The sequence below is a fragment of the Cololabis saira genome, chromosome 14 (assembly GCF_033807715.1).
Source record: "Cololabis saira isolate AMF1-May2022 chromosome 14, fColSai1.1, whole genome shotgun sequence".
NCBI lineage: Eukaryota > Metazoa > Chordata > Actinopteri > Beloniformes > Belonidae > Cololabis > Cololabis saira.
Window position 1 is genome coordinate 40,734,474 of NC_084600.1, and position 23,916 is coordinate 40,758,389.

Below are 23,916 nucleotides of genomic sequence, written 5' to 3' on the forward strand. Positions count from 1 at the left end.
TTAAGACATGTAAACAACAAAAAAATGGGGCGAACCACAATAAAATAACTTTTCATAAGTTTCAACACTAAATATGACAAGTTAATCATTTGCTTGCATATTTTACCAACTCTGGAGCAGCGTTACCCTGCGTTCACACTGAAAGCGTCACGGGCGTCATAGGCGTCCGGCTGTAGCCAGTAGTCAATAGCATCCAAGACAACTAAGTAATAGTATATTTTATAGGGATTTATGTTTTTCTGATAAATGAGATAAAAGTGAAGGAGTCCTATATGTTCTTATTATCAAAAAGTAAACGCCTAAACTAAAGGTATGATTACAGTGCTATATTTCACTATTTTCTCAGGCAAATCATTTGCTGACTGTTTGATGATGGTGGACAGCCACCTGGCTCATACCTCAGCAAGTTTGATGCAGAAAAGTGTGAGCATTCTCAAGTTATGGCCTTTTTTTCCTCACTTTCCCCCTATTCAAACTGGGCCAATTTGACCCCTTTTCAGGGTTTGGAGTAGTTCTAAAGAAGAGCCAAAAAAACTAATTTCCCCGCAAAATAAAAAACCACAACATCCAATTTCACTAACAGGAGACCCTGAACATAATAAAAATCATTGTTGTGGTTGGTTGTACCTCGGGTAGGGGCCATTGTTCCTAGACTATATCTTTATACCACAGTGTAACTTTGCACTTCCTCTGTAACTAGGGTTGCCACCCGTCCCGTAAAATACGGAATTGTCCTTTATTTGAGAAAAAAATGTTGCGTCCCGTATTGAACTAATACGGGACACGATTTGTACCGTATTTTCATTAACTTTTACACCATATTCTAGTTGAATTATTGAAATAAATGAACCTTTAGACCATATTCTAGTTGAATTATTGAAATAAATTAACTTTTACACCATATTCTAGTTGAATTATTGAAATAAGTTAACTTTTACACCATATTCTAGTTGAATTATTGAAATAAATTAACTTTTACACCATATTCTAGTTGAATTATTGAAATAAATTAACTTTTACACTATATTCTAGTTGAATTATTGAAATAAGTTAACTTTTACACCATATTCTAGTTGAATTATTGAAATAAGTTAACTTTTACACCATAGTCTAGTTGAATTATTGAAATAAGTTAACTTTTACACCATATTCTAGTTGAATTATTGAAATAAATTAACTTTTACACCATAGTCTAGTTGAATTATTGAAATAAATTAACTTTTACACCATATTCTAGTTGAATTATTGAAATAAATTAACTTTTACACCATATTCTAGTTGAATTATTGAAATAAATTAACTTTTACACCATATTCTAGTTGAATTATTGAAATAAATTAACTTTTACACCATATTCTTCACCTGTAGGCTATATTATACATTTGGGCTGATGTGGACATACAGTAGCATAGGAGGCTATTTCAGTTGCTAGTATGGTTGGCTGTCTGTACAGTCATTTTAAACTTGAAATCAAAGCATTTTGTTTTTTTATATAAAAATTTTATATAAAAATAAACACATTTTTATTCAGTTTAGAAGTTTTGGGGCTTTTTTTTGGCTCCTGCGCTGCTGAAATCAGGGCGTCCCTTATTTCTATTTCTGAAAGGTGGCAACCCTATACCACGGTGTAACTTTGCACTTCCTCTGTAACAGATGCATCCTAAACATGCTGCACTTTTCATTAGTGTCACTTGACATCTGCGGCTCTTCTAGTTGCAAAATGAAGCTGTTCTGTTGTGTGTATTTACAGGGGATCAGCAATTGCAAACAGCCTTTCTCAGATCATGCTTTGCCTGCTGTTGTTTGGCTACATCAGATGGAGGAAACTCCATCTGCAGACGTGGGGAGGTGAGATCAAACGCCAGCGGACTGAGCAAACATTTCAGACGTTAATCTGGGTCAGATGAGGGATGCATGTGTGTGAATCTGTCTGAAACTGTCCTCAGGCTGGTCCACTGACTCTCTGCAAGAATGGGGCTCCTTCATGAAGCTGGCGGTTCCCAGCGCTTTGATGGTCTTCTTTGAGTGGTGGATCTGGGAAATCGGAGGCTTCCTCGCAGGTCAGACTCACGGTTGTGTTTCCATCATCAGAAAACATGTTGTTGACTATTTACCTGGATAATTATTTATCCTAAAGATGGCTATAACCACCACTCGTTAACCCTGTGATGTCTGATTCTTTATCCCATCAGGTGTGCTGGGAGAGACGGATCTTGCCGCCCAGCATGTGTTATTAGAAGTAGGAGCAATAACTTTCATGGTATGGTTGGCTATTATTATCATTATTATTATTATTATTATTATTATTATTATTATTATTATTATTATTATCATTATTATATAGATAATAATAATTCTTATCATTATAATTATAATAATATTTATTATTATTGTAATCATAATTATTACAATATTTATAATAATAATTATAATAATAATAATTTATTATTATAAATCTTCTTCTTCTTCTTGTTATTATTATTATATTTATAATAATCATTCTTATCATTATATTTATAATAATAAAAACAACAATTATTATTATATTTATAATAATAACATTATTATTATATTTATCATAATAATAATTATTATTATGATTGCAGTTATAATTATTATAATATTTATGATAATAATATGTATTATTATAAATATTCTTCTTCTTATTATAATATTTATTATAATAATAAGTATCATATAATGATAATATGTATTATTATTATATAATTTATTATTATAAATATTCTTCTTAATAATAATTTATTTATTTATTATTATTATTATTATTATTATTATTATTATTATTATTATTATTATTATTATTATTATTATTATTATATTTCTGCCTTTTGGAAATGTGTTGTTGTTGTTTTGTCCCCTGTAGAAGAACCATCATTGACATCAGTCAGTAAAACATGTTTTTTGTAGTTCCCTCTAGGCGTCCATGCGGCCACCTGCGTGCGTGTCGGTAATGCGCTGGGCGCCGGTAACACCGAAAGAGCCATCGTTACCTGCAAAGTCTCCTTAATTCTGGCAGGTATGAAGACGTATGCACATGGTGTGAGGAAATGAGCTGTCATCAGCTGTGATCCTCCCTGCGGGGGCGGCTTTAGATCTCAGGGTTTAGTTTTGCCTTGTCAGCACAAATATAAGCAGAAAATAGATACCAGCCTGACTTTATTGCTAGAATGTGTCAGATATTTGTGTGAACATGCATGACCTGTACGAACCTGTGGCTTCGCTGTAGGAGTGCTTGCAGTGGTCCAGGGTGTTGTCCTCGCCAGCTGTAAGTCCGTCCTCGGCTTCATATTCACCTCTGACGTGTGAGTTTAAGACCAGCACACTTTCATCCGTCCTCTCTGAAGGAACTCTGTGTTGATGATCTCATTTTCTTATATTTCATCTGCAGCACCATAGTGTCAATCGTGTCAGAGAACTTGACCCTCTACATATTTCTTCAGTTCTTTGACGCGCTACTGGTAAGTTTGCTGTTCTGGTCTTGTTCCACGAGTCAAGACATTCACAGAGTTTATTACAAATAATTTAAAAACACAAATACAGATAACAATCAATCAATAACTTATGAATAGGGACCCAGTCACACAGCAAAACTATAAATTACACATATAATACATATACATATACCTTATAAAAAAGAAAAAACATACAATAAAACTTCCTCAGATTTCCTAGATACAAAGATATTCTTGTAAAAATAATACATCAGGTATTGGTACATGAACATAATTTAATAAGAAGAGACATAATTTATTAACAATTTTTGTTTTAGTCTCTTTTTGAAAATTGAGAGAGATCCAGACTCTTTTATAGCATTTTATATCAATCTCATTCCAAATTTTTGGACCTTTGCAGGTTACTCTGAAACTTGTACATTTCTATGAGGGGCCGTACAAGCCATAATTCATTCTGACCCTCTCACACACATACATTCTCCTTTCACATACATATATTTTCACTTTCACATAAGTATATTTTCATTCTTACACCTATACATTTTCACTCTCATATTCATACATTTTCACTCTCATATTTATACATTTTCACTCTCACATTCATACATTTTCACTCTCAAATTGATACATTTTCACTCACACATTCATACATTTTCACTCACACATTCATACATTTTCACTCTCATATATATTTTAACACACACATTCATACATTTTGCTCTCACGCACAACTATAAATAATATATGTATGTAAGAGAAGAATATATGTATGTAAGAGAAGAACATATGTATGTAAGAGAAGAATGTATGTATGTGAGTGAAAGTATAGTGGAAACGGAAGGAGTATAGTGGAAAAGGAAGGCAGGTCATTTATCGCGCTGTGATTGGCTGAGAAGCTTGAGGAGCGTCATCCGGGTCACAATAAGCATGGCAGCGGGAGATGAAACTCATAGGTCGTTTCCGAATTCGGACACTACCGCACTACATGCTACATACTGCAAAGTATGCACTGTATACTGCCTACTAAATGAACGATTCAGTACGCTGCTCCAGCAGACCGTTCACACAGCAGTGTGCTACAGTGTATCCCAGAATGCATTTCGCACCAAAACGTCCGCGAAAGCTGAGATTTAAAAGCAGACTAGAAGCTGTTTTAATTCCAGCTGTAGCGCTGTTAATATGCCACTTTATTACGTTTTAACATCTTTTCAGGAGTAAAAGTAACCGTTAAATCCCCACCCTGGGCTCAGTTTATCCAAATAACGCCTGTTAAGAAATTTGATCCGATGTTCCGGGGATCAAAAAAATCTGTTTCTTGTTATTTTCATACAAAAGTACGTTTTTCAATGTTTATAATTATTCACAAGTATGCAGTGTCATAACTACATCTCTGATGTTCATAACAAACCAAACTGTTTGAAAATCTGTTGAGAATTGAGCAAGTTAAGGTTGTTTAAGCAGTACATGCACCATTAAACACAATGTTATGAGTGACCGAGCTCTCCTGTGGCAAGATGGCCGCCACGTGACGACGTCGCTCTGCATTGGCAGCAGCGCGGACGAGTCATCTAGCCTTTATATATGTCTATGGGTCTGATGCATGCTGCGGATTTTTTTCTAAATCAGTAAAACATCCGGGTATTTTTCGCACACTGCAGATTTCCTTCTGTTCACATACAGCATACTACTTACTACACTTTGGCCAAATCAGTGTATACTTGTAGTACAGTATGCGAATTCGGAAATGGCCATAGTCGTTCAATACATTGTAAGACGTTATTAAAAAAATTGCGAATGTCATTCTCATTGCTACTTACTCCTGAAATGCAAAACTGCACTAGATACGAAAACACAATGACTTTTATTAGCATGATTGCTATGCATGATGCTATTTAGCATCAGGTTAGGATAAGATGAGCAAGTCTTGCGTGAGAGTGAAAATATATGTATGTGAAAGGAGAATGTATGTGTGTGAGAGTGAAAATATATGAATGTGAAAGGAGAATGTATGTGTGTGAGAGTGAAAATATATGTATGTGAAAGAAGAATGTATGTGTGTGAGAGGGTCAGAATGAATTATGGCTTGTACGGCCCCTCATACATTTCAGTTTCCTTTTCTTTCCCTTTAAAAGTTGTTTTCCCCTTGTGGTGTGTTCATGAGTGGGAGCATAAATGGGGATGAGATGACAGAGTCTGTCATTGAGTATAAACACTACATTGTACATTACACAGGCATTGTGGAAAATGTTACACTCAGTAAGTTTCAGAAGCTTCTATCCATAAAAAAGAGGATCAGAGGGAGCATTAAATTTGCTCAATGATATAACTCGGATCACTTTCTTTTGTAAGATCTGTAATTTTTCAACATAACTTGGATATGTATTACGCCATAAAACATTACGATAATTTAAATGAGGTTCAAATAGAGACCGGTACAGAGTTAGGAGAGCTTCAAGAGGAAGAAAATGTCTCAGCCTATAAAATAAGCTGACATATTTAGATAATTTCTTTGATAGTTCATCAATATGTTTCCTAAAGTTTAAAAATTCATCCACATATATTCCCAAACATTTAATAAATTCTACCCTCTCAATAGCTCTACCATTTATCTTTATTTGTATATGTTAAATATTACTTCGGTTTCTATTTGAGTGAAGGAGTCCACCTTGGTCAATTCTTCATTTATAAGGTTTTGGAGATATTCCAGCTTCTTATGTGAAAGAAATACGTTTGTGTCATCCGCAAAAATAACTTTATGCAGGATGTTAGAGGAGTTCTCAAAATCATTTACATATAATGAAAAGAAGCGGTCCTAGTATCGAACCTTGTGGGACTCCATGTTAAATGGTTTTACATTGTGATTTACTATTATTTACATTTATGTATTGCTCATTTACGACATAGAACCGTGTCGGACTTATCTGCTACCCGGAGCTGTTTGCTCGCCGGTTCTGAATAAGTGTCCTCTTTGTCTCTGCCAGTGCGTCTGCTCAGGGATTCTCATAGGAAGTGGGATGCAGAAAATTGCTGCCTTGTCCAACCTGGTGTGTTACTACTGCATCGGCCTGCCGGTGGGGATCGCGCTGATGTTCACCGCCAAACTCAGGATATTAGGTTGGTTCTTACGAATAATGTGATGTGTGGAAAGGTCTAAAGATGCTCACCAAAATTGTGTATTTTAAGAACGTCAAGAACTTCAGTGCTGGATTAAGCAATAACTTTTACTGCTTCATCTTCGTCTAGAAATAATGTCTAGAGCTTGATAAATTCATGCTCATTTAAACTTATTATTATTATTATTATTATTATTATTATTATAACCAGTACTGGAGTTGAGGGGGAATGAGGGGGATGGCATCCCCCCCTGAAATAAAAACGGTCCAAATCATCCCCCCTGTAAAACTGCCATCCCCCCTTTCCATCCCTTATGTCATTTCATCAATGAATGTGGTTTTACTGCTATTTCAACATTTAGAGTCATCACCAGAAAAATAACACCAGAAAAATAACCTATTTGACAATTTTCACCTGTTTCAAGTAAATTTTCACTTGAAATAATAGGAAAATCTACCAGTGGGACAAGATTTACTGTATCTTCTTATTACAAGCAAAACAAATCTTGTTCCACTGGCAGATTTTTCTACTTATTTTAAGTGAAAATCTACTTGAAACAAGTGAAAATTGTTGTTTTTTTCCAGTGATGAGTCTTATTTTAAGTATAATGAGATTTCTTTACTAAAATGAGACATTTTAACTATAAATAAGATTTTGAGTTTTTGCAGTGATCCATTTTACTTATCCTGTGAAGGACAGAGTCATATTGATAAGTTCAGAAAAGTGTTTTTTATTGTTGTGTTTTGATGTATTTGATGTAAGCCCAGTGGATATTTAAAGCTTACAGAAGGCTGCATTTAACTGCTGCTATGTCATTCCTGCAGTATTTCTGCAGGTGTTTTGGTCAGTGCTATTATTTGTAATATATTATATTATTTGTAATCAGCACAAATTATCTGTCCCCATATGATAAAATCCACCATCCCCCCTGATCTTTTTTTTTACACCTCGAGTACTGATTATAACCTTTATTTAACCAGAAAACAAAAGACAAGAGAGTCCTGGCCAAGACAGGCAGCAGCACAAACACAAAGTTGCACAAACAAACAATAACAAAACAGTTAATAACAAATCAGAAATACAGATCACAAACAAAATCAGCAGTCAGAGCATCTACAGCCAGTTGAACTTGCTTCCAAGTCTTTCAGAAGAACCTTAAAAGCATCAAGTGACACCAGATTATTCAATGTTACGATTTTCTGCAACTCATTCCAAGCAGAGAGGGCAGCAGAGCTGAAAGCCCTGCCAGCTTGTCCAGTGCGGATCCTTAGTACAGCCAATAAAAATAAGTCCTCATCCGAAGATTCTGCCTCTCAGTGCTTTTTTGAGAGAGATTCCTCCCCAAATAAGCTGGAAGCAGGTCGAGAATGGCCTTATAAACAAAGACGTGCCAATTTTATTTTATTATGATAGATTTTAAACACAGTTGCCAAGGATTTACATCGTATCTCATCTGTTACATCCATGATGTAATGTACAGTTTTATTCAGATCCAGCACATATCTGCATCATTGTTGGGTTGTTACTGTTACTGTATCAGACACAATAGGCCGAAGTCTTTGTTATGTTAATAGGCAAGGCAAGTTTATTTGTATAGCACAATCCAACACAAGGTAATTCAAAGTGCTTTACATCAATATTAAAAGCTGCAAGACACAATTAAACAGTAAATAAGAATTAACATTAAATAAAATGATAAGAAAAGAGGTAAAATAATAAAAGCACAAGTTGTTAAAAAGTAAGGGCAGTAGAATACAGCAGGTACATCTCATTCTTACAATGGCAACAATTACGTTTCTATACGTAAGACCGGGTCAAATACAGTATTACAAAAGTAATCTGTAACAATTCGTACGGTGAATTAAACTAAATTGACAATTCTATGCCACAATGACTGTTTCCAGGTCTTATTTCACATAACTGACGAGAATTACGTTTCTATACGATCAAAACATACAAAGACCGGGTCAAATACAGTATTACAAAAGTAATCTGTGCCGATTCGTGCAATGAATCAGACCAATTTGACCATTCTACATCATAATGCCTGCATTCAGGGCTTAGCTGCAATAGCTGCATTTCATACACCTGTAGCATCTGCACGTAAACGTGTCCCACCGACGATTGTTCATTTGCAAGCTTAGAGCACTTCTTCACCTTGGCTGGAAGATAAAAGCAAACTCACTGATGTCTGTTAACTTTTAAGACCGTTGCTCAGGGGCGAAAATCCCGTTTCATAGTTAGGGGGGACAATAAACAGTAAAATTTTAGAGAATAAATCCAGGGGGGGACAAGGAATAAAAGTTTTAGCCTTCCTTTAATACAGCATTTTGACATTTTCATCTCTATCTCGCAAACAGGCAGAAGACCTTTCTTAGAGCAATACAAAACAATGGTATTAGGTGGAAGGTGGCAATAATACAGCACATCTGACATAATACACTGCAAAAACCCCAAATCTTAACAAGAATATTTGTCTTATTTCAAGTTAAAATGTCTCATTTTTAGTTAAAAAAAATCTAATTACACTTAAAACAAGACTCATCACTGGAAAAAACAACAATTTTCACCTGTTTCAAGTAGATTTTCACTTAAAATAAGTAAGTAATAAGTAAATCTGCCACTGGAACAAGATTGTTTTGCTTATAAGATAAATCTTGTTCCACTGGCAGATTTTTCTACTTATTTCAAGTGAAACTTTACTTGAAACAAGTGAAAATTGTCAAATAACAAGTTATTTTTCTGGTGATGACTCTTGTTTTAAGTGTAATGAGATTTTACTGTTTATTATTATTTTCGATTTCGGTTTCGGCCACAAATTTTCATTTTGGTGCATCACTACTAAATACTACTGCATTGTTCCAAAATTATTAATTCTGTCTCAAATTATTCTAGGGGGGGACAGCTTTACTAATGGGGGGGACTTGTCCCCCCTCTCCCCCCCGGGATTTTCGCCCTTGCCGTTGCTCTATCTGATGTCATTTTTGAGACGTTGCAGAGTTTCTGCAGAAACTGAATCCACTTCTTTAGGTTAGACATGAAGCTTTGCAGAACCCAGTTACAGAACATGTCAGGTTTCGCCTGCGTCGCTTTTGCAAACCGATCCTTGAACATGTTCCCATCCTTCCGTCTTCCAGCAGAAACAGAGATGTGGTTCCGCCCTGAGACTGCAGGTGGTGCTCTGCACATTCAAACCAGAACTACCCCACAATAGTGATGTTTTTTGCTCATGACATGTCTCTGAACATATGGACATGTTAACAAGGTCCAAAATGAGATTTTTATGGCCAGGTGGAATTCAAATAGCTTAAAATATAGTGCAGGCACAGAATTGTATCCTTTTTATTTGATTTTATTAATTAAACCAATAATAGAGGGGTCTTGAAATCTGGGCCTCGAGGTCCTGTGGGTTTTTGGACGATTCCCAGCTCTGATAAACCTGATTAAAATGAATCTATCACTCTATTGACCCTTTCATTTGAACAACTACATATTTCAGCCATGAACGCGACCCCTGCAATGATGCAACAGAGACGAGCAGCGCGCTACTAAGATCTGATCAATATAAATAATAACACGTCTCCCGAGTCCTCTACATTCAGTTAATCTGTCTTTCTCTATGTGAAATAAGAATACGTTTTTGGGAACTAGACGTCTTTATTCTGAATGTAGTGAGAGAGGAATGTGAAGGGCCAAAGGCCAGGATATGATCTCCGGACGTGATCCCGGGCCTTTTGTGCAGCCTGTTCCACCTACGGACCAAACCAGTACACCAAGCAAACGTTTAGTTAGAGTACAGTTACTCTGGTAAACAGACATGTGTATAAACGGTCAGCTTTAAAGGGGACCTAGTATGAAAAACAGGTTTTTTCTTGCTTTAACATATAGTTGAAATGTTGAGAAAAAAGTCAAATGTATTCAAATGTTGAATGTATTTTAACTTTATTCTCGAAATTTCGACTTTATACTTGAAATTGTATTTCAACATTCTTCTTCTTCTCCTTTCGGCTTAAGGAAGAAGAATGTTGAAATACAATTTCAAGAATAAAGTCGAAATTTCGTGAATAAAGTCGAAATTTCGAGAATAAAGTTGAAATAGAGGGTTTGCATTGACGTCACTTTCCCACTGGACCAGCCCCCTTACTCGCACTGAGTGGCAAAAACAGCTGCAAATAGTGGAGAAGACGTGATAACAGCCAATTATCGGCTTAAATTAGCGTCAGTTGGACTTGACAGTGACCCGTACAGTTACCCCAAGAACCAGTGGTCCATGGACATTAATATTTGGTACAGTTACCAAGAACCAGTGGTCCATGGACATTAATATTTGGTACAGTTACCAAGAACCAGTGGTCCATGGACATTAATATTTGGTACAGTTACCAAGAACCAGTGGTCCATGGACATTAATATTTGGTACAGTTACCAAGAACCAGTGGTCCATGGACATTAATATTTGGACACGAATCCAGTTTCCTGATATTAATATGGACTTAATTTCTACGCCGGGGAAATACACGAAGCAAAGCTTGAAGGCGTACAAAAGTCTTGACGCTTGGTCCTACTTCAGGCAGGATTTGTTGTAGAAATTAAAGTGATGAGGACACCGAACTTTATGATTTGACCGTTTAACGTTAGCTACCCAAAAATCCGACATTACCTGATACAAAATGGGAACCACAAATCCACGTTTCGGTGTCTGGAATCCAGTTGTTTCTGTGAATTGCAGCGATCCATTTGTCTCTCTTAAGCTTATTTTTCGGCAGTCTGTAAAACGATAACTCCGATTTCTTGCTAAATCTATGAGTACAGTCGATCGCACAACAGCTCTTTCCCATTTTAGATGTTTTCCAGTTGCTCAAACTGAAAGTTTACGCTGCCACACAGTCTTTCTGACACTCAGTCTTTCTGACCCTCAGTCTTTCTGACACTCAGTCTTTCTGACCCTCAGTCTTTCTGACACTCAGTCTTTCTGACCCTCAGTCTTTCTGACACTCAATGGGCGTAACCTGCCGTGAAGCCGCATCTGTGACGTCATGCGACTTCCCTCTATAGGTCGAAGGAAGGAGAAGGACGAGGAGGGAACGTTAAAGGGGACCTATTATGAAAAACATGTTTTTCTCTTTCTTTAACATATATAAAGTGGTCTCCCCTCAGCCTGCCAACTCAGAGAAGGAGGAAAGCAACCAAATTCTGCAGTGTCTGTACAGCCGCCCGGATGAGCCGTCCAGTGTGATGTGACTTCTTTCGTTACGTAACGACGGGCGCAATTTACATAGTTTGGCCTCCGATGCGTGAAACCACGCCCACAACTAACTCCGCCGGTCGGAGCTTCCACCATTTTTTCGTAGCGGTGTATCGCGTCATTCAGGCAGCCAATCAGCACAGAGCCTTGTTACAACCAAAAACGTAATAACGTCCAATAACGTAATAACTGCCAATAACGTATATATATCGTTTTTCATATATCCGATCATTTCTCTTTTGTGTAAATTCTTTGTAATTTTCCTTTAATTTCTATCATTTATAGATTTCTAACTGCTCATTTGTATATTTTGTTTTTATAAGTATGATATTAAATTTTATGTTAACTATAGGTGGAGGCACCTGATAAGCTCTTTTGAGTTTTCGCCTCTTCCTGCACTTTAATTTGTAAAGTTGGTAATTTTATTTTTGTAATGTTTAACTGTGCAAATAAATAAATCTAAAATCGAAATCTAAATAACGTAATAATTTTGGCCATTTCAAATGTAATAAGGCCAATAGTGTAATAATGTGCCAATAATGTAATAAAACTTTTGAGCCAATAACGTAATAACTTTTTGCCGATAATGTAATAAGGCATTACATTATTGGCTGGTTATTACGTTATTGGCCTGGTATTAAAAAATTATTACAGAATTATTACATTATCGGCAAAAAGTTATTACATTATTGACTCAAAACTTTTATTACATTATTGGCACATTATTACAATATTGGCTTTATTACATTTGAAATGGCCAAAATTATTACATTATTGGCAGTTATTACGTTATTGGCCGTTATAACGTTTTTGGTTGTAACAAGCCTCATTATCATAGCCCCGCCCACTCAGAATCCTGCATAGATAATGAGGTTAGAGAATGGGAAGATAAAGACATGGCTCAGAGGCTGAATTTCTCATTTATTTAGCAAAAACAATCAAAAGCTTGTTTTTAAGACATTCAAGGCCTGTTTAAAATAGGTATTAGATGCCATACTAGGTCCCCTTTAAGCTTTTTGATGCTCACCTCATGTTAACATTAACTTCACTGACACAGTAACAGCAAACCTTTTTTTGCCCGGTACAGACATAAGCTGGAGCTTTTTTCTTTCTTCCAAAAATCCACTTGTTAGTAATCAGCGTGTGGCCTTGCTTTTTTGTGACGTGTCAGGTTTTGCCTCCATCATTCACACGACGTAATACGCTCACGTTAAACCCCCTGGGTCCTTCAGCAGCTTTTCCTTACCTGTCTTCCCTGCAGTCCAGAGAGCTACTAGGTGAACAAAATAAACAAAACCACAACTTCATGTCAGCTTTACATGCTTGTTTGACTGCTTTTTTTGTACAACTAGTGCTATTTCTGTTGTTTCGTTTCAAGTAAATATAAAACCTCTAATGAGTGTGTGTCCAACCCATCAGGCTTTTGGCTGGGTCTCTCCGTTGCTATTTCTTTCATGGTGGTTTTCTACCTGATCCTGATCTCTAGACTCAACTGGAAAAAAGTAACGCAGAAGGTAAGATACTCCCTTCTTCCTCTCAAAACACTAACACCTTCACAATGGACTGCCTGCATGAATAAAACCAGAGGTGTCAAGTAACAAAGTACAAATACTTTGTTACCTTACTTAAGTAGAAATTTTGGTTATCTATACTTCACTGGAGTAATTATTTTTCAGACGACTTTTTACTTTTACTCCTTACATTTTCACGCAATTATCTGTACTTTTTACTCTTTACATTTTAAAAACAGCCTTGTTACTCTATTTCATTTGGGCCTTTATAAAAAGCTATCCAGTTAAATTGCTCCATCAAGATAGAGTGAATTTGGTTGTGGTTGTTTCAGATGTTCTTGTCCAGTTTTGTTCTTACATCCGTTCCCTCAGATTCCTGCAACTAAACTTGGATGTACATTCCAATAAAGGTTAGGATAAATGATAACATGAACATGAAGTTTGACTTTTTGCACCATTACAATACTTATAGGCAACTAGTCATCATATCTACTGCTCTCTGAAACACATGTTAATGCTCAATAGTACACATATATGCTTCTTTAATATATTTGCATTATACTAAGATGCATTCATTTTCAATGGCTTTTGTCCTTAATGGCTTTTTTCCCCCTTACATTACTTTTACTTTTATACTTTAAGTAGTTTTGAAACCAGTACTTTTATATTTTTACTTGAGTAAAAAACTTGAGTTGATACTTCAACTTCTACAGGAGTATTTTTAAACTCTAGTATCTATACTTCTACCTGAGTGATGAATGTGAATACTTTTGACACCTCTGAATAAAACGGGGACTGTAAAGGGACAGGTCTGTCCAGGACCAGAGGTTGCTGCAAACACAACATATGTGTTTGCGCCCAAATGACAAAGGATCCAAATAAACTCCAAATCCAAATAAACTGACAAGACTGAAAAATGTCATTCCCCCTTAAGTGATAGGTCCGTACAGACAATACGAGCTCATTCTGACTTTGTGTGTGTATCAAAAGTGTATACAAAGGCGTGTTTGTGCAGGCACTTCCGTCCGGCTGCTGCTCTCCGGTGATAAGTCTGTATACATGGGTGTCATGTGACATCATCATCAGGACCCGCTTCCAATGAGCCTTCTATCTGCCGCCGTGGGCTGCGATAACAGCTAATCTCAAATAAATGGTTTAACCTTTTACAACATCCCCAAAAACCCTGAACGGGTTCGCTGCCATCAGGAGGGATCGCTGGACCCAAATACGGAAAAACCTTTTTAAGCTTTCACGAGGTGGTTTTTCAGACTTAATAATCCAGTTTATAGCAAAAGTGTCATGGAAACACTATTTTCTGTATTTGCACGTCTCTGGCAGCGCTGCATCTGATGTAGCCGGTCGATCTGACGCCACCAGAATCTAGTTTCCAGCTGTTTTTGGCCTCATTGATACGATGATGGACTATAACACTTAATCCTTGAATAGTCATGTGACTGACAGCAATCATGATTATTTATCAGACTAAAGATATTTTTATCTTTTTTTAAATTTTTTTTATTGAATTTACAAAAAAACAATGCACATTATACATTAAAAATTTTCATCAAAGAGCACTGAGCGACCAATGAGTAAAACAAAAACAAGAAGATACACAGCGAAAAGAAAAAAAGGAATAAACAAACAAACCAAAAGAAAGAAAAAACGCAAGTGGTCAGTCACAAATTAGGGAACAAAGATACTTCTGAAGATGCTGGGCTTTTTGGATTGTGCAAGATTTTAAATATTTTTTGTACTGACTTATTTTGTTTAAATATGCAATAAAGATTGTTTAATTTTCAAAAAGCGACATTTATGAATAAAAAATTTAGCCAATATAATTAAATTATTAATCCCAGTTATAACCTTGTTTGTACAAATAGACAATATATTTTGGAATGAAAGCATTATATGTTAAAAAATCACCTCCAGTTTCCAACAGATGCGTCATGGACCAGATACCTTTCTCCATCCAATCTTTGTAAAAGAAGGATTTTAAAGATATTTTTATCTATCTTCTTCAACACTGACTTTTTGCATTTCATTGTTTTGAAGAGTTATGCAGAGTTTGCAGGATGAGTTACGGAGAGTTAGGAGAAATACGCTTATTCGAAAAACACCATTCAATGGAAACACCGACCCAAAGCCGACACAATAATGTGGCCAAAAGCTTATGTTATCATTTCATGGTAATATCAATGTGATTGACACCCATGAATAAGATAACTATCAATATCTACTATCAAGAGATGCAGAAAGAGGAGAGTTCCTATTTCATCATAAATATGCGAGTACCGGTCAGCTAAAATGAAAGCAAAGTCCATGAACGAGTACAAACAGAGCGTTTAAAACACTTTCTATACAAACGTGAAGTTAAATTGACTTTGGTTGGTCTCTAGAGACGCTATCGAGTGGAACGACATTCTCAAGTCTTGTCAGAGCCTTAAAAAGGCTCTTTATTTTAACATTAATATGCCTTTTTGCTGCAAACATATTTTCCATCCTAACTCAAAACTGCTTTGATTCACGCCGTTTTGGTCACTTGAGGAAGGACCATCTAACATTAGGGCTAGAATTGTTGTTTTAACTCCAAAATTTTAACTTTAATTGGGGAAAGATTTTCTGCACTGCGCCTACAGCAGCTGAACAGCAGCAACAGTTAAAAATTTTTTTTTTTAATCTTTTATCTACCTAAAAAAAAATGATGTGATCTAAAATGTGTAAAAGAATGCCCCAAAATTCAAAAGAAACATTAGATTTCAAGCTGGCTTGCAGACAGAAGAGTAGAGATTTGGACCACTGCACTCCTTTCTTTGGATTTTGAGTTAGGTCGTTTATCTGTTATCTCTTTGTATGTGTTGATTTCTCTTTAAATGTGGTTCCAGGCTCAGCTGCGAGCGGGAAAGACCATGGGGTTGACACCGAAACGTCCTGGCAGTACAATCCTGAATGAAGGGATGCTGCCGGACATCGCCGGCTGCGTGGACACGGTGAGTGTGAGGTTCCCGCCGAGCTGCTGTCTCCACGAGTTATTAAAGCAGACGTACGACGGAGAGGCTTCTATGGAAGAGTATCAGGGCCAGGCTGGAGAAAAATAAAAATAATATTTTAGAGGAGGAAAATTTTTTTTTCATTATGCACTTTGAGAAAAAAATAAAGTCAAAATGTCGAGATTAATGTTGAAGTACAATTTCGAGAAAAAAGTCGAAATGTAGAGAAAAAAGTCAAAATTTCTTGAATAAAGTTGAGATGTTGAGAAAAAAAGGCGAAATTTCGACTTTATTCTTGAAATTGTATTTCAACATTAATCTCGACATTTCAATCTTTTTCTCGAAATTGTATTTCAACATTAATTTCGACATTTCGACTTTTTTCTCGACATTGACTTTTTTCTCAAAGTGCACAATAAAAAAAAAATCGGTAGCCCTTTCTTTTACAGTACAGTAATAACCAGGTAATACCAAGGTAATTACACTGTAATTACCTAGTAGTACCTTGTATTTACAAGGTAATTACATGGTAACTACCGGGTTATTTACCCAGTAAGTACTAGGTAATTATTACGTATTTTCTTGTACCATGTAATTATGTGTATTTACCATGTAATAACATGGTAAATACCTGGTTGTTTAAACTAAACATTAGGGTAATTACAAAGACATTAGATGGGAACTATGAGGGAAATTAGAGGTATTTGCTAAGTTAATATTGGTAACTACCAGTCAATTTACCATGTAATTACTCTGAAATTACATGAATTATTTCTAAGTAAGTACCAGGTAATTACTAAGTATTTTTCTGCAAACTACCAGGAAATGATAACCTATATTTGAGGTAGTTACCAGCTAATTACACTTCAATGACCATGTAGTTACCTTGTATTTACTATACATTTCATGGATAACTACCGGGTATTTACCCATTCATTATTGATTTATGTATTATCAATGGATTGGTGCATGTACCCCCGAGGGTGTAAATGACTCTATTGACCTTGTTATTAACCTGATAGTTACCATGTTTTACCTGGCAATTGGCAGGTACTTACCTTGTAGTTACTTGCCCAGTAATTCTATTTCCTAAGTATTTACCCAATAAGTACAGAAATTGTTACCTGGGTTTTACTCAGTAAGTAAAGTGAAACTGGACTTTAAAAGAAAGCGTGTGTTGTTTCCATAATATTACCTGGTAATTGTAGATTATAATTATAAAGATTTGAACAATTGGCAAAACGTCTGATAATTACCTCCCCTTTACCCCGCAATTAGAAAGTTGGACCACACCCCCTCACATATACCCCCTCACACACCACCACCTTGTAACAAATATGCCAAACCAGGTGATCTGTCAAAGACTTTTTTTTTCATCAAAAGGATAAAGAAAAAAATACAAAGTTCTGTATAAAAACATATTGTACAGTCAATCAATGCAACAAATAAAAAATACATTGCATTCAATAACGATATAACAACATATTTAGATCTCAAACTGGCATGTCAAGGACCCCAGTATTATCTGCATCACCCTTAATCTCAATTTTTTTTAGATTTGAGACATGTAAACAACAAAAACACTGGGCGAATCACAATGAAATAACTTTTCACAAGTTTCAACACAAAATATGACAAGTGAATCATTTGCTTGCATATTTTACCAACTCTGGAGCAGCGTTAGCGTGCTCGGACAGGAACAGGAAGTTAAGCTTCGTAAATAACGGAAGTAACAGAGGAAAAACGGTGCTCTTCAAAATAAAAGCATAAAAATAAAACGTAAAATGACAGAAGTGCTTAATTCACTCTGCACGTAATCTGCTAGACTATAAATTTGTAGATCTGCTATTTTTCAGCTGGTGGTGCTCTGTAAATGGCTTTCTTTTACAGTCCAGTTTCACTTCAATTAATGGGTAAATATCAGGTAATTATTTCTGTGCTTATTGGGTAAATACTGTAGCGATCAGGATGTATCAGAAGGATGAGGAAGCGTAAACCAGTTTAACAGATTTATTATCTGTCACAGAAATGGGTTACTGATGGCCGTAACCACGCCAAAACAATAAAAACCCCGCTGAGTTTACTCAATCAGCTGTTCAACTCCGCTCAACAGCTGTTCAACTGACGCGCCTCCTAACGGGCGCCGCTCAGCCGCTCTACGCATGCGCACACTCACACTCACACTCACAACTCCCGGGCTTACCCCGCCCCTACCTGTTCTCTACCCACAGGCTTAACATTAAACAGAACATCTGAACATGACAACATTACTAACATAACTGAACATTACTGCAAGGTCGCTACATTACCCCCCCCTTACTAAGTCCCTCGCCCCGAGGGGTGGCATAAAAAGTCTCTGAGGTGGCCCGGGGCTCTTCTCATTCTCTGAGGCCGCCTTGGGGTGAACTCACGCGGCTGCACCTGCAGTCTGGGAACATCCTGCCTAAGAGCAGGGGGTGAGTTTGTGGGTGGGGGAGAGTGTGGGGAATCAGAGGGGGACACAGTCACTGAATCCGGGGGTGTGACTGCCTGGTTTCTCTGAGAAGGTGTAGGGGGGTTGAGGCGCTGACGTGGGCGTGCATCACCTCTGTATGGGGCCAGCCTGTCTCTGTGGAGGACCACCCGTCTCCCTCTAGGTGGCAGCTGGACCCTGTAGACCACCTCTCCCAGCTTCTCCAATACCTCACAGGGGCCCACCCAGTGACAGTCCAACTTAGGGCACCGGCCCTTCTTTCTTCTTGGACTATACACCCACACCAAGTCCCTGACCTTGAAGTCCCCCCCTCTAGCTCTTGTATCGTAATTTCTTTTCTGTCTCATGCCAGCCTTCTGTAACTGGTCACGGGCAAAAGCATGTGCTGACTCCATCCGATCTTGGAGCCTCCTGGCGTATTCCGGTCCCGGTGGGACTGTCGGTGTGTCTGGGGGTCTGCCAAGAGCCATTTCTGCTGGTGTCCTTAGCTCTCGCCCCAACATGAGCAGGGCTGGTGTGCATGAGGTGGAATCCTGCACAGCCGATCTGTAGGCCCATAGGACGAGAGGGAGGTGCATGTCCCAATCACGCTGATGCTCCGCGGTGAGGATAGCGAGTTGTTTTGCCAGAGTCCTGTTGAAACGCTCGACCAGTCCATCACTCTGCGGATGGAGAGGAGTAGTCCGTGTCTTTTGCATGCCCAGCCGGTCACACATAGCAGTGAACACTCTAGATTCAAAGTTTCTACCTTGGTCACTGTGGATGACCTCAGCCGCTCCGAATCTGGCAAACATGCCCTCCACCAGAGCATCTGCCACGGTCACCGCCTCCTGGTCGGGTATAGCATATGCCTCTGGCCATTTTGTAAAATAGTCCATAGCGGCCAGGACATAACGGTTCCCCTTTTCTGTACGTGGGAACGGGCCCATTATGTCCACTGCCACCCTCTCCATCGGGGCCCCCACTGCCAGCTGTTGAAGTTGGGCACGTGACTGATCAGTGGGACCTTTGTGCGCTGTACAAAGGTCACAGCGACGGCAAAAGTCCTCAACATCCCTCCTGAGCTGGCCCCAGTAGAAACTCTGGCGGAGTCGACGCAGGGTTTTGGAGACGCCAAAGTGTCCTGCTCCCGTGGTTCCATGAGAGGCTCTAAGCACTGATTCCCTCAGAGCTCTGGGGACCACCACCTGCCACCTCTCCTCCCCTGTAGCAGTCTCTTTCCAGGCTCTCTGAAGCACTCCATCCATCAGCCGGAGAGCCTCAAACTTTGAAAACAGTCCTTTGGTGGCAGGCGAGCACCCAGCGACCTCATTCCACAGTGGCTTTTGTCCTGACTCCACCCACCTCAGCACCGGGTGTAGATCAGCATCCTGTTCCTGCTGCGCTCTCCAGTCAGTTGGGTCAATAACCTGCGTCTCTCTGCAGACCGGCCCGGCCCCATGGTGTGTGTGATCTTGCTCCTCCCCTGCCCGGAGCTCTTTCTCCCGATCCTCTCTCTTTTCGCAGTACCGGCAGCCGCTGGGAGCACAGGGACGCCGGGACATGGCGTCAGCATTGGTATGGCGAGCCCCAGCCCTGTGCTCCACTGTGAAGACGTATGGCGCCAGCTCCTCCAACCAGCGTGCAATCTGCCCCTCAGGCTCCTTGAAAGACATCAACCACTGGAGGGCTGCGTGGTCATTCCGCACCGTGAAGGGCAGGCCGCACAAGTAATACCTGAAGTGGCTGATTGCTCTCACGATTGCAAGCAACTCTCTGCGTGTCACACAATAGCGCCGTTCCGCCTTGTTGAAGGTTTTGCTGAAGTACGCCACCACTTTCTCCCCCTCTGACCCCACCTGACTCAACACTGCCCCCATCCCAACATCACTGGCATCTGTGTCCAGGACAAACGGTAGGTTGAGGTCTGGGGGGGTGAGGATGTGAGACTCCGTCTTGGCCTTCTTCAAAGAGCTGAAAGCCAGCTCGCACTCAAGAGTCCAGGCAAAATCACAGTCTTTCCGTTGCAGGCAGAACAGGGGTGCGGCTATACAGGAGAAGCCGCGCACGAACCGCCTGTAATAAGACGCAAGTCCAAGGAAACTCTTCAGCTCCCGTAGATTAGTGGGGGCTGGCCAGTCCTTTACTGCCCGCACCTTGTCCTCCAAGGTGCTGATGCCTTCTCCTCCGACTCTGTGTCCCAAGAACTCCAACTCTCTCCTCATGAAGCAGCACTTGTCGGGGTGGAGCTTCAGCCCCGCTGCTGCTATCCTCTGTAGAACCTGTCGCAGAGCTCCTAAGGCCGCTTGGAAGGAGCTCCCGTGGACCAGGATATCGTCCAGGTAGACCAGGCACTTCTGTCGGGGGACGTCGGCCAGCACTTTTTCCATTAGCCGTTCAAACGTGGCCGGGGCGTTGCACAGGCCGAAGCAGAGAACTCGAAACTGCCACAGCCCCCGTCCAGTGCAAAAAGCTGTCTTTGGTCTAGCTTCAGGACTGAGGGGCACCTGCCAATACCCGCTGCGCAGGTCTAGGGAGGAGAACCAGGACGAGCCGGACACTAAGTCCAGACACTCGTCGATGCGGGGCAGCGGGTATGAGTCTTTCTTGGTCACACTATTCAGCGGTCTGTAGTCCACGCAGAATCTCATCTTTGGACTCCTTTTCTTATTTACCATCACAACCCCCGAGGCCCAGGGGCTGTCAGAGGGTTCAATGATGCCGGTTGACAACATCTCATCAATAGCACTGTCTGCTGCTGTCTGATGGGCCAGGGGGAGGCGGCGGGGGCGGGTTTTGATGGGCCGTGCATCGCCTGTGTCAATTTCGTGCTGCACCAAGTGTGTCAGGCCCACCTCCTCTTCCGTCAAAGCAAAAATGTCCTTAAACTCCCACAATACCTGCCACAGCTCCTCCTGCTGCTCAGATTCCAAGCTATCACAGCTGCGTTTCCACACCTCCCTCACTGCTGCCAGTCTGTCCACTCCCAGACTCCCAGCTGTGGGTTGTTGAGTGGGGGTGAGGCTGGGGGCGGGGCTGGGGGTAGCATTGGTGTTGGGGGGCATTGCTGCAGGAGGGGGGATTTGGAGCGGGGTGTGTGTTTCAGCCACTCTCGAGGTTGGTGGGTGTGGTGACGTGGCTAGCGTGGGGTGCACCATTTCAACTGTGGGACCCCCTGGAAAGGCCAGTGTGTTCTTCCCCAGATCTAGCACACAGCGAGCAGCCCTCAGGAAGTCCAGTCCTAATATACAGGGATCCTGTACTTCTGCAACCCACACCCTAAAAGACACTGACAGCCCCCCCACCCGTATAGCCACAACCCCTTTCCCAAGCATGGGGGCTAACCCACCAGTCACTGTTCGCAGCTTCACAAGAGTGGGTGTCAACTGTGTCCCTGCTGGAACCACGTCCGGTCTCATTAATGTAGCTGTGGAGCCGGTGTCGACAAGGGCCGTACATGGAGCCCCTGCCAGGGTGACTGGAACATGGCAGAAATCCCCCATGTGAGTCCAACCAACGACCCTCACAGATTCAGCGATGTCATCTGCTTCTGGGGGGAGTGGAGCCCCGCTCCCCCGTCCGTGCGGCTGGGCTCCGTCCAATGAAATCAAGGCAGGGTGGGACACCGGGGTGGGGGTCTGTGTCGTCCCATTTACACAGACCCGGGGGCGTTTCCCTGAATATCAGCACGCCTGGGGCACCTCACGCTTATATGGCCAGCCTGGCCACACAGCCAACACACAAGGGGGCCCCGGCGAGGGCGGGTGCCGCTCTGTGGTGATTGTAGAGACACAGCACGGATCAGTTCAGTCAACTCGGCCGCCCATGCTGGTTTCTCTTGTCCTGGGTCTCCCTGCATCGCCGTCCTCACAACAGGGTTGCTCTCCGGGTGGCCGCCCTCTACTGCTCCTCCAACGACCTCTCTCTCCAACGCCAGCTCCAGTGCTTCCTGCAGAGAGCGGGGGTGTGCCAGTTGAGTCTGGATGCGCAGCTCTCTTGGGGTTATGGCTCGGATGAACTGGTCCCTGGCCAGCTCGCTCTGCACCTCAGGAGACATGTGGGCGTATGCTCTCCGTGCCAGGGTTTCAATGTCATTAGCCAATATGCGGAGCGGCTCCCCTGGCTGTCTCTGTCTGCTTGACAGCTCTGAACGCAGCACACCAGGCTGGCTGCACTGACCAAACCGCCGCTTCAGAGCCCCAACCAAGGCCCCATAGTCCGCCCTCTCGGATGGGCTGAGTAGGAGCAAACAGGATAAGGCTTCTTCTGTAAGGCACAGAGCTAACTGGAGTGCCTTTTTGTCCTCAGACCAGCCCACAGCCTGAGCCAACAGTTCAAATTGAGCCTGGAAGGCTTCCCAGTCCGCTTTACCATTGTATTTCGGTGTTTTCACCTGGAACTGGTTATAATGGGCGCCACCATCCTTGGTTACATCCGGCACCACGTCACTTTCGGCAGGAGCTCCCCTGCTGGAGCGCCGCCCCGCGCTGGGTGAGTCGAAACCGGCAGCAGCAGCCAGCTCTATGGCTGTCTGTCTAAGGCGAGACAAACGTTCTGGGGCATTGTCATAATCACGCCATACACCGTCCATCCCCTCCTGTTTGACCTTCTGGCGAGCTCCGGATCGTTCCTGACGTGCTGCCATTACGTTTAACTGGCGAGGAAGAGCTGACGTTGGCAGAGCAGGGTGGAGGAAAATCCGTTGTTTAACTTCTGACACCAAATGTAGCGATCAGGATGTATCAGAAGGATGAGGAAGCGTAAACCAGTTTAACAGATTTATTATCTGTCACAGAAATGGGTTACTGATGGCCGTAACCACGCCAAAACAATAAAAACCCCACTGAGTTTACTCAATCAGCTGTTCAACTCCGCTCAACAGCTGTTCAACTGACGCGCCTCCTAACGGGCGCCGCTCAGCCGCTCTACGCATGCGCACACTCACACTCACACTCACAACTCCCGTGCTTACCCCGCCCCTACCTGTTCTCTACCCACAGGCTTAACATTAAACAGAACATCTGAACATGACAACATTACTAACATAACTGAACATTACTGCAGGGTCGCTACATTACTTAGGAAATAGAATTACTGGGCAAGTAACTACAATTGCCAGGTAAAACATGGTAAC

General features: G+C 40.7%; 1 protein-coding gene across 1 annotated transcript in view; it reads left to right on the forward strand.

Moving 5' to 3' along the window:
• slc47a1 (solute carrier family 47 member 1) overlaps window positions 1-23,916 on the forward strand; it is a 40,717-nt gene that overhangs the window by 15,240 nt on the left and 1,561 nt on the right. The window contains exons 8-16 of the mRNA XM_061740624.1: window positions 1,751-1,848; window positions 1,947-2,060; window positions 2,193-2,260; window positions 2,929-3,037; window positions 3,248-3,323; window positions 3,410-3,479; window positions 6,455-6,587; window positions 13,252-13,346; window positions 16,226-16,330. Coding sequence (XP_061596608.1) covers window positions 1,751-1,848; window positions 1,947-2,060; window positions 2,193-2,260; window positions 2,929-3,037; window positions 3,248-3,323; window positions 3,410-3,479; window positions 6,455-6,587; window positions 13,252-13,346; window positions 16,226-16,330 — 868 coding nt within the window. The remainder of the gene's footprint in view (window positions 1-1,750; window positions 1,849-1,946; window positions 2,061-2,192; window positions 2,261-2,928; window positions 3,038-3,247; window positions 3,324-3,409; window positions 3,480-6,454; window positions 6,588-13,251; window positions 13,347-16,225; window positions 16,331-23,916) is intronic.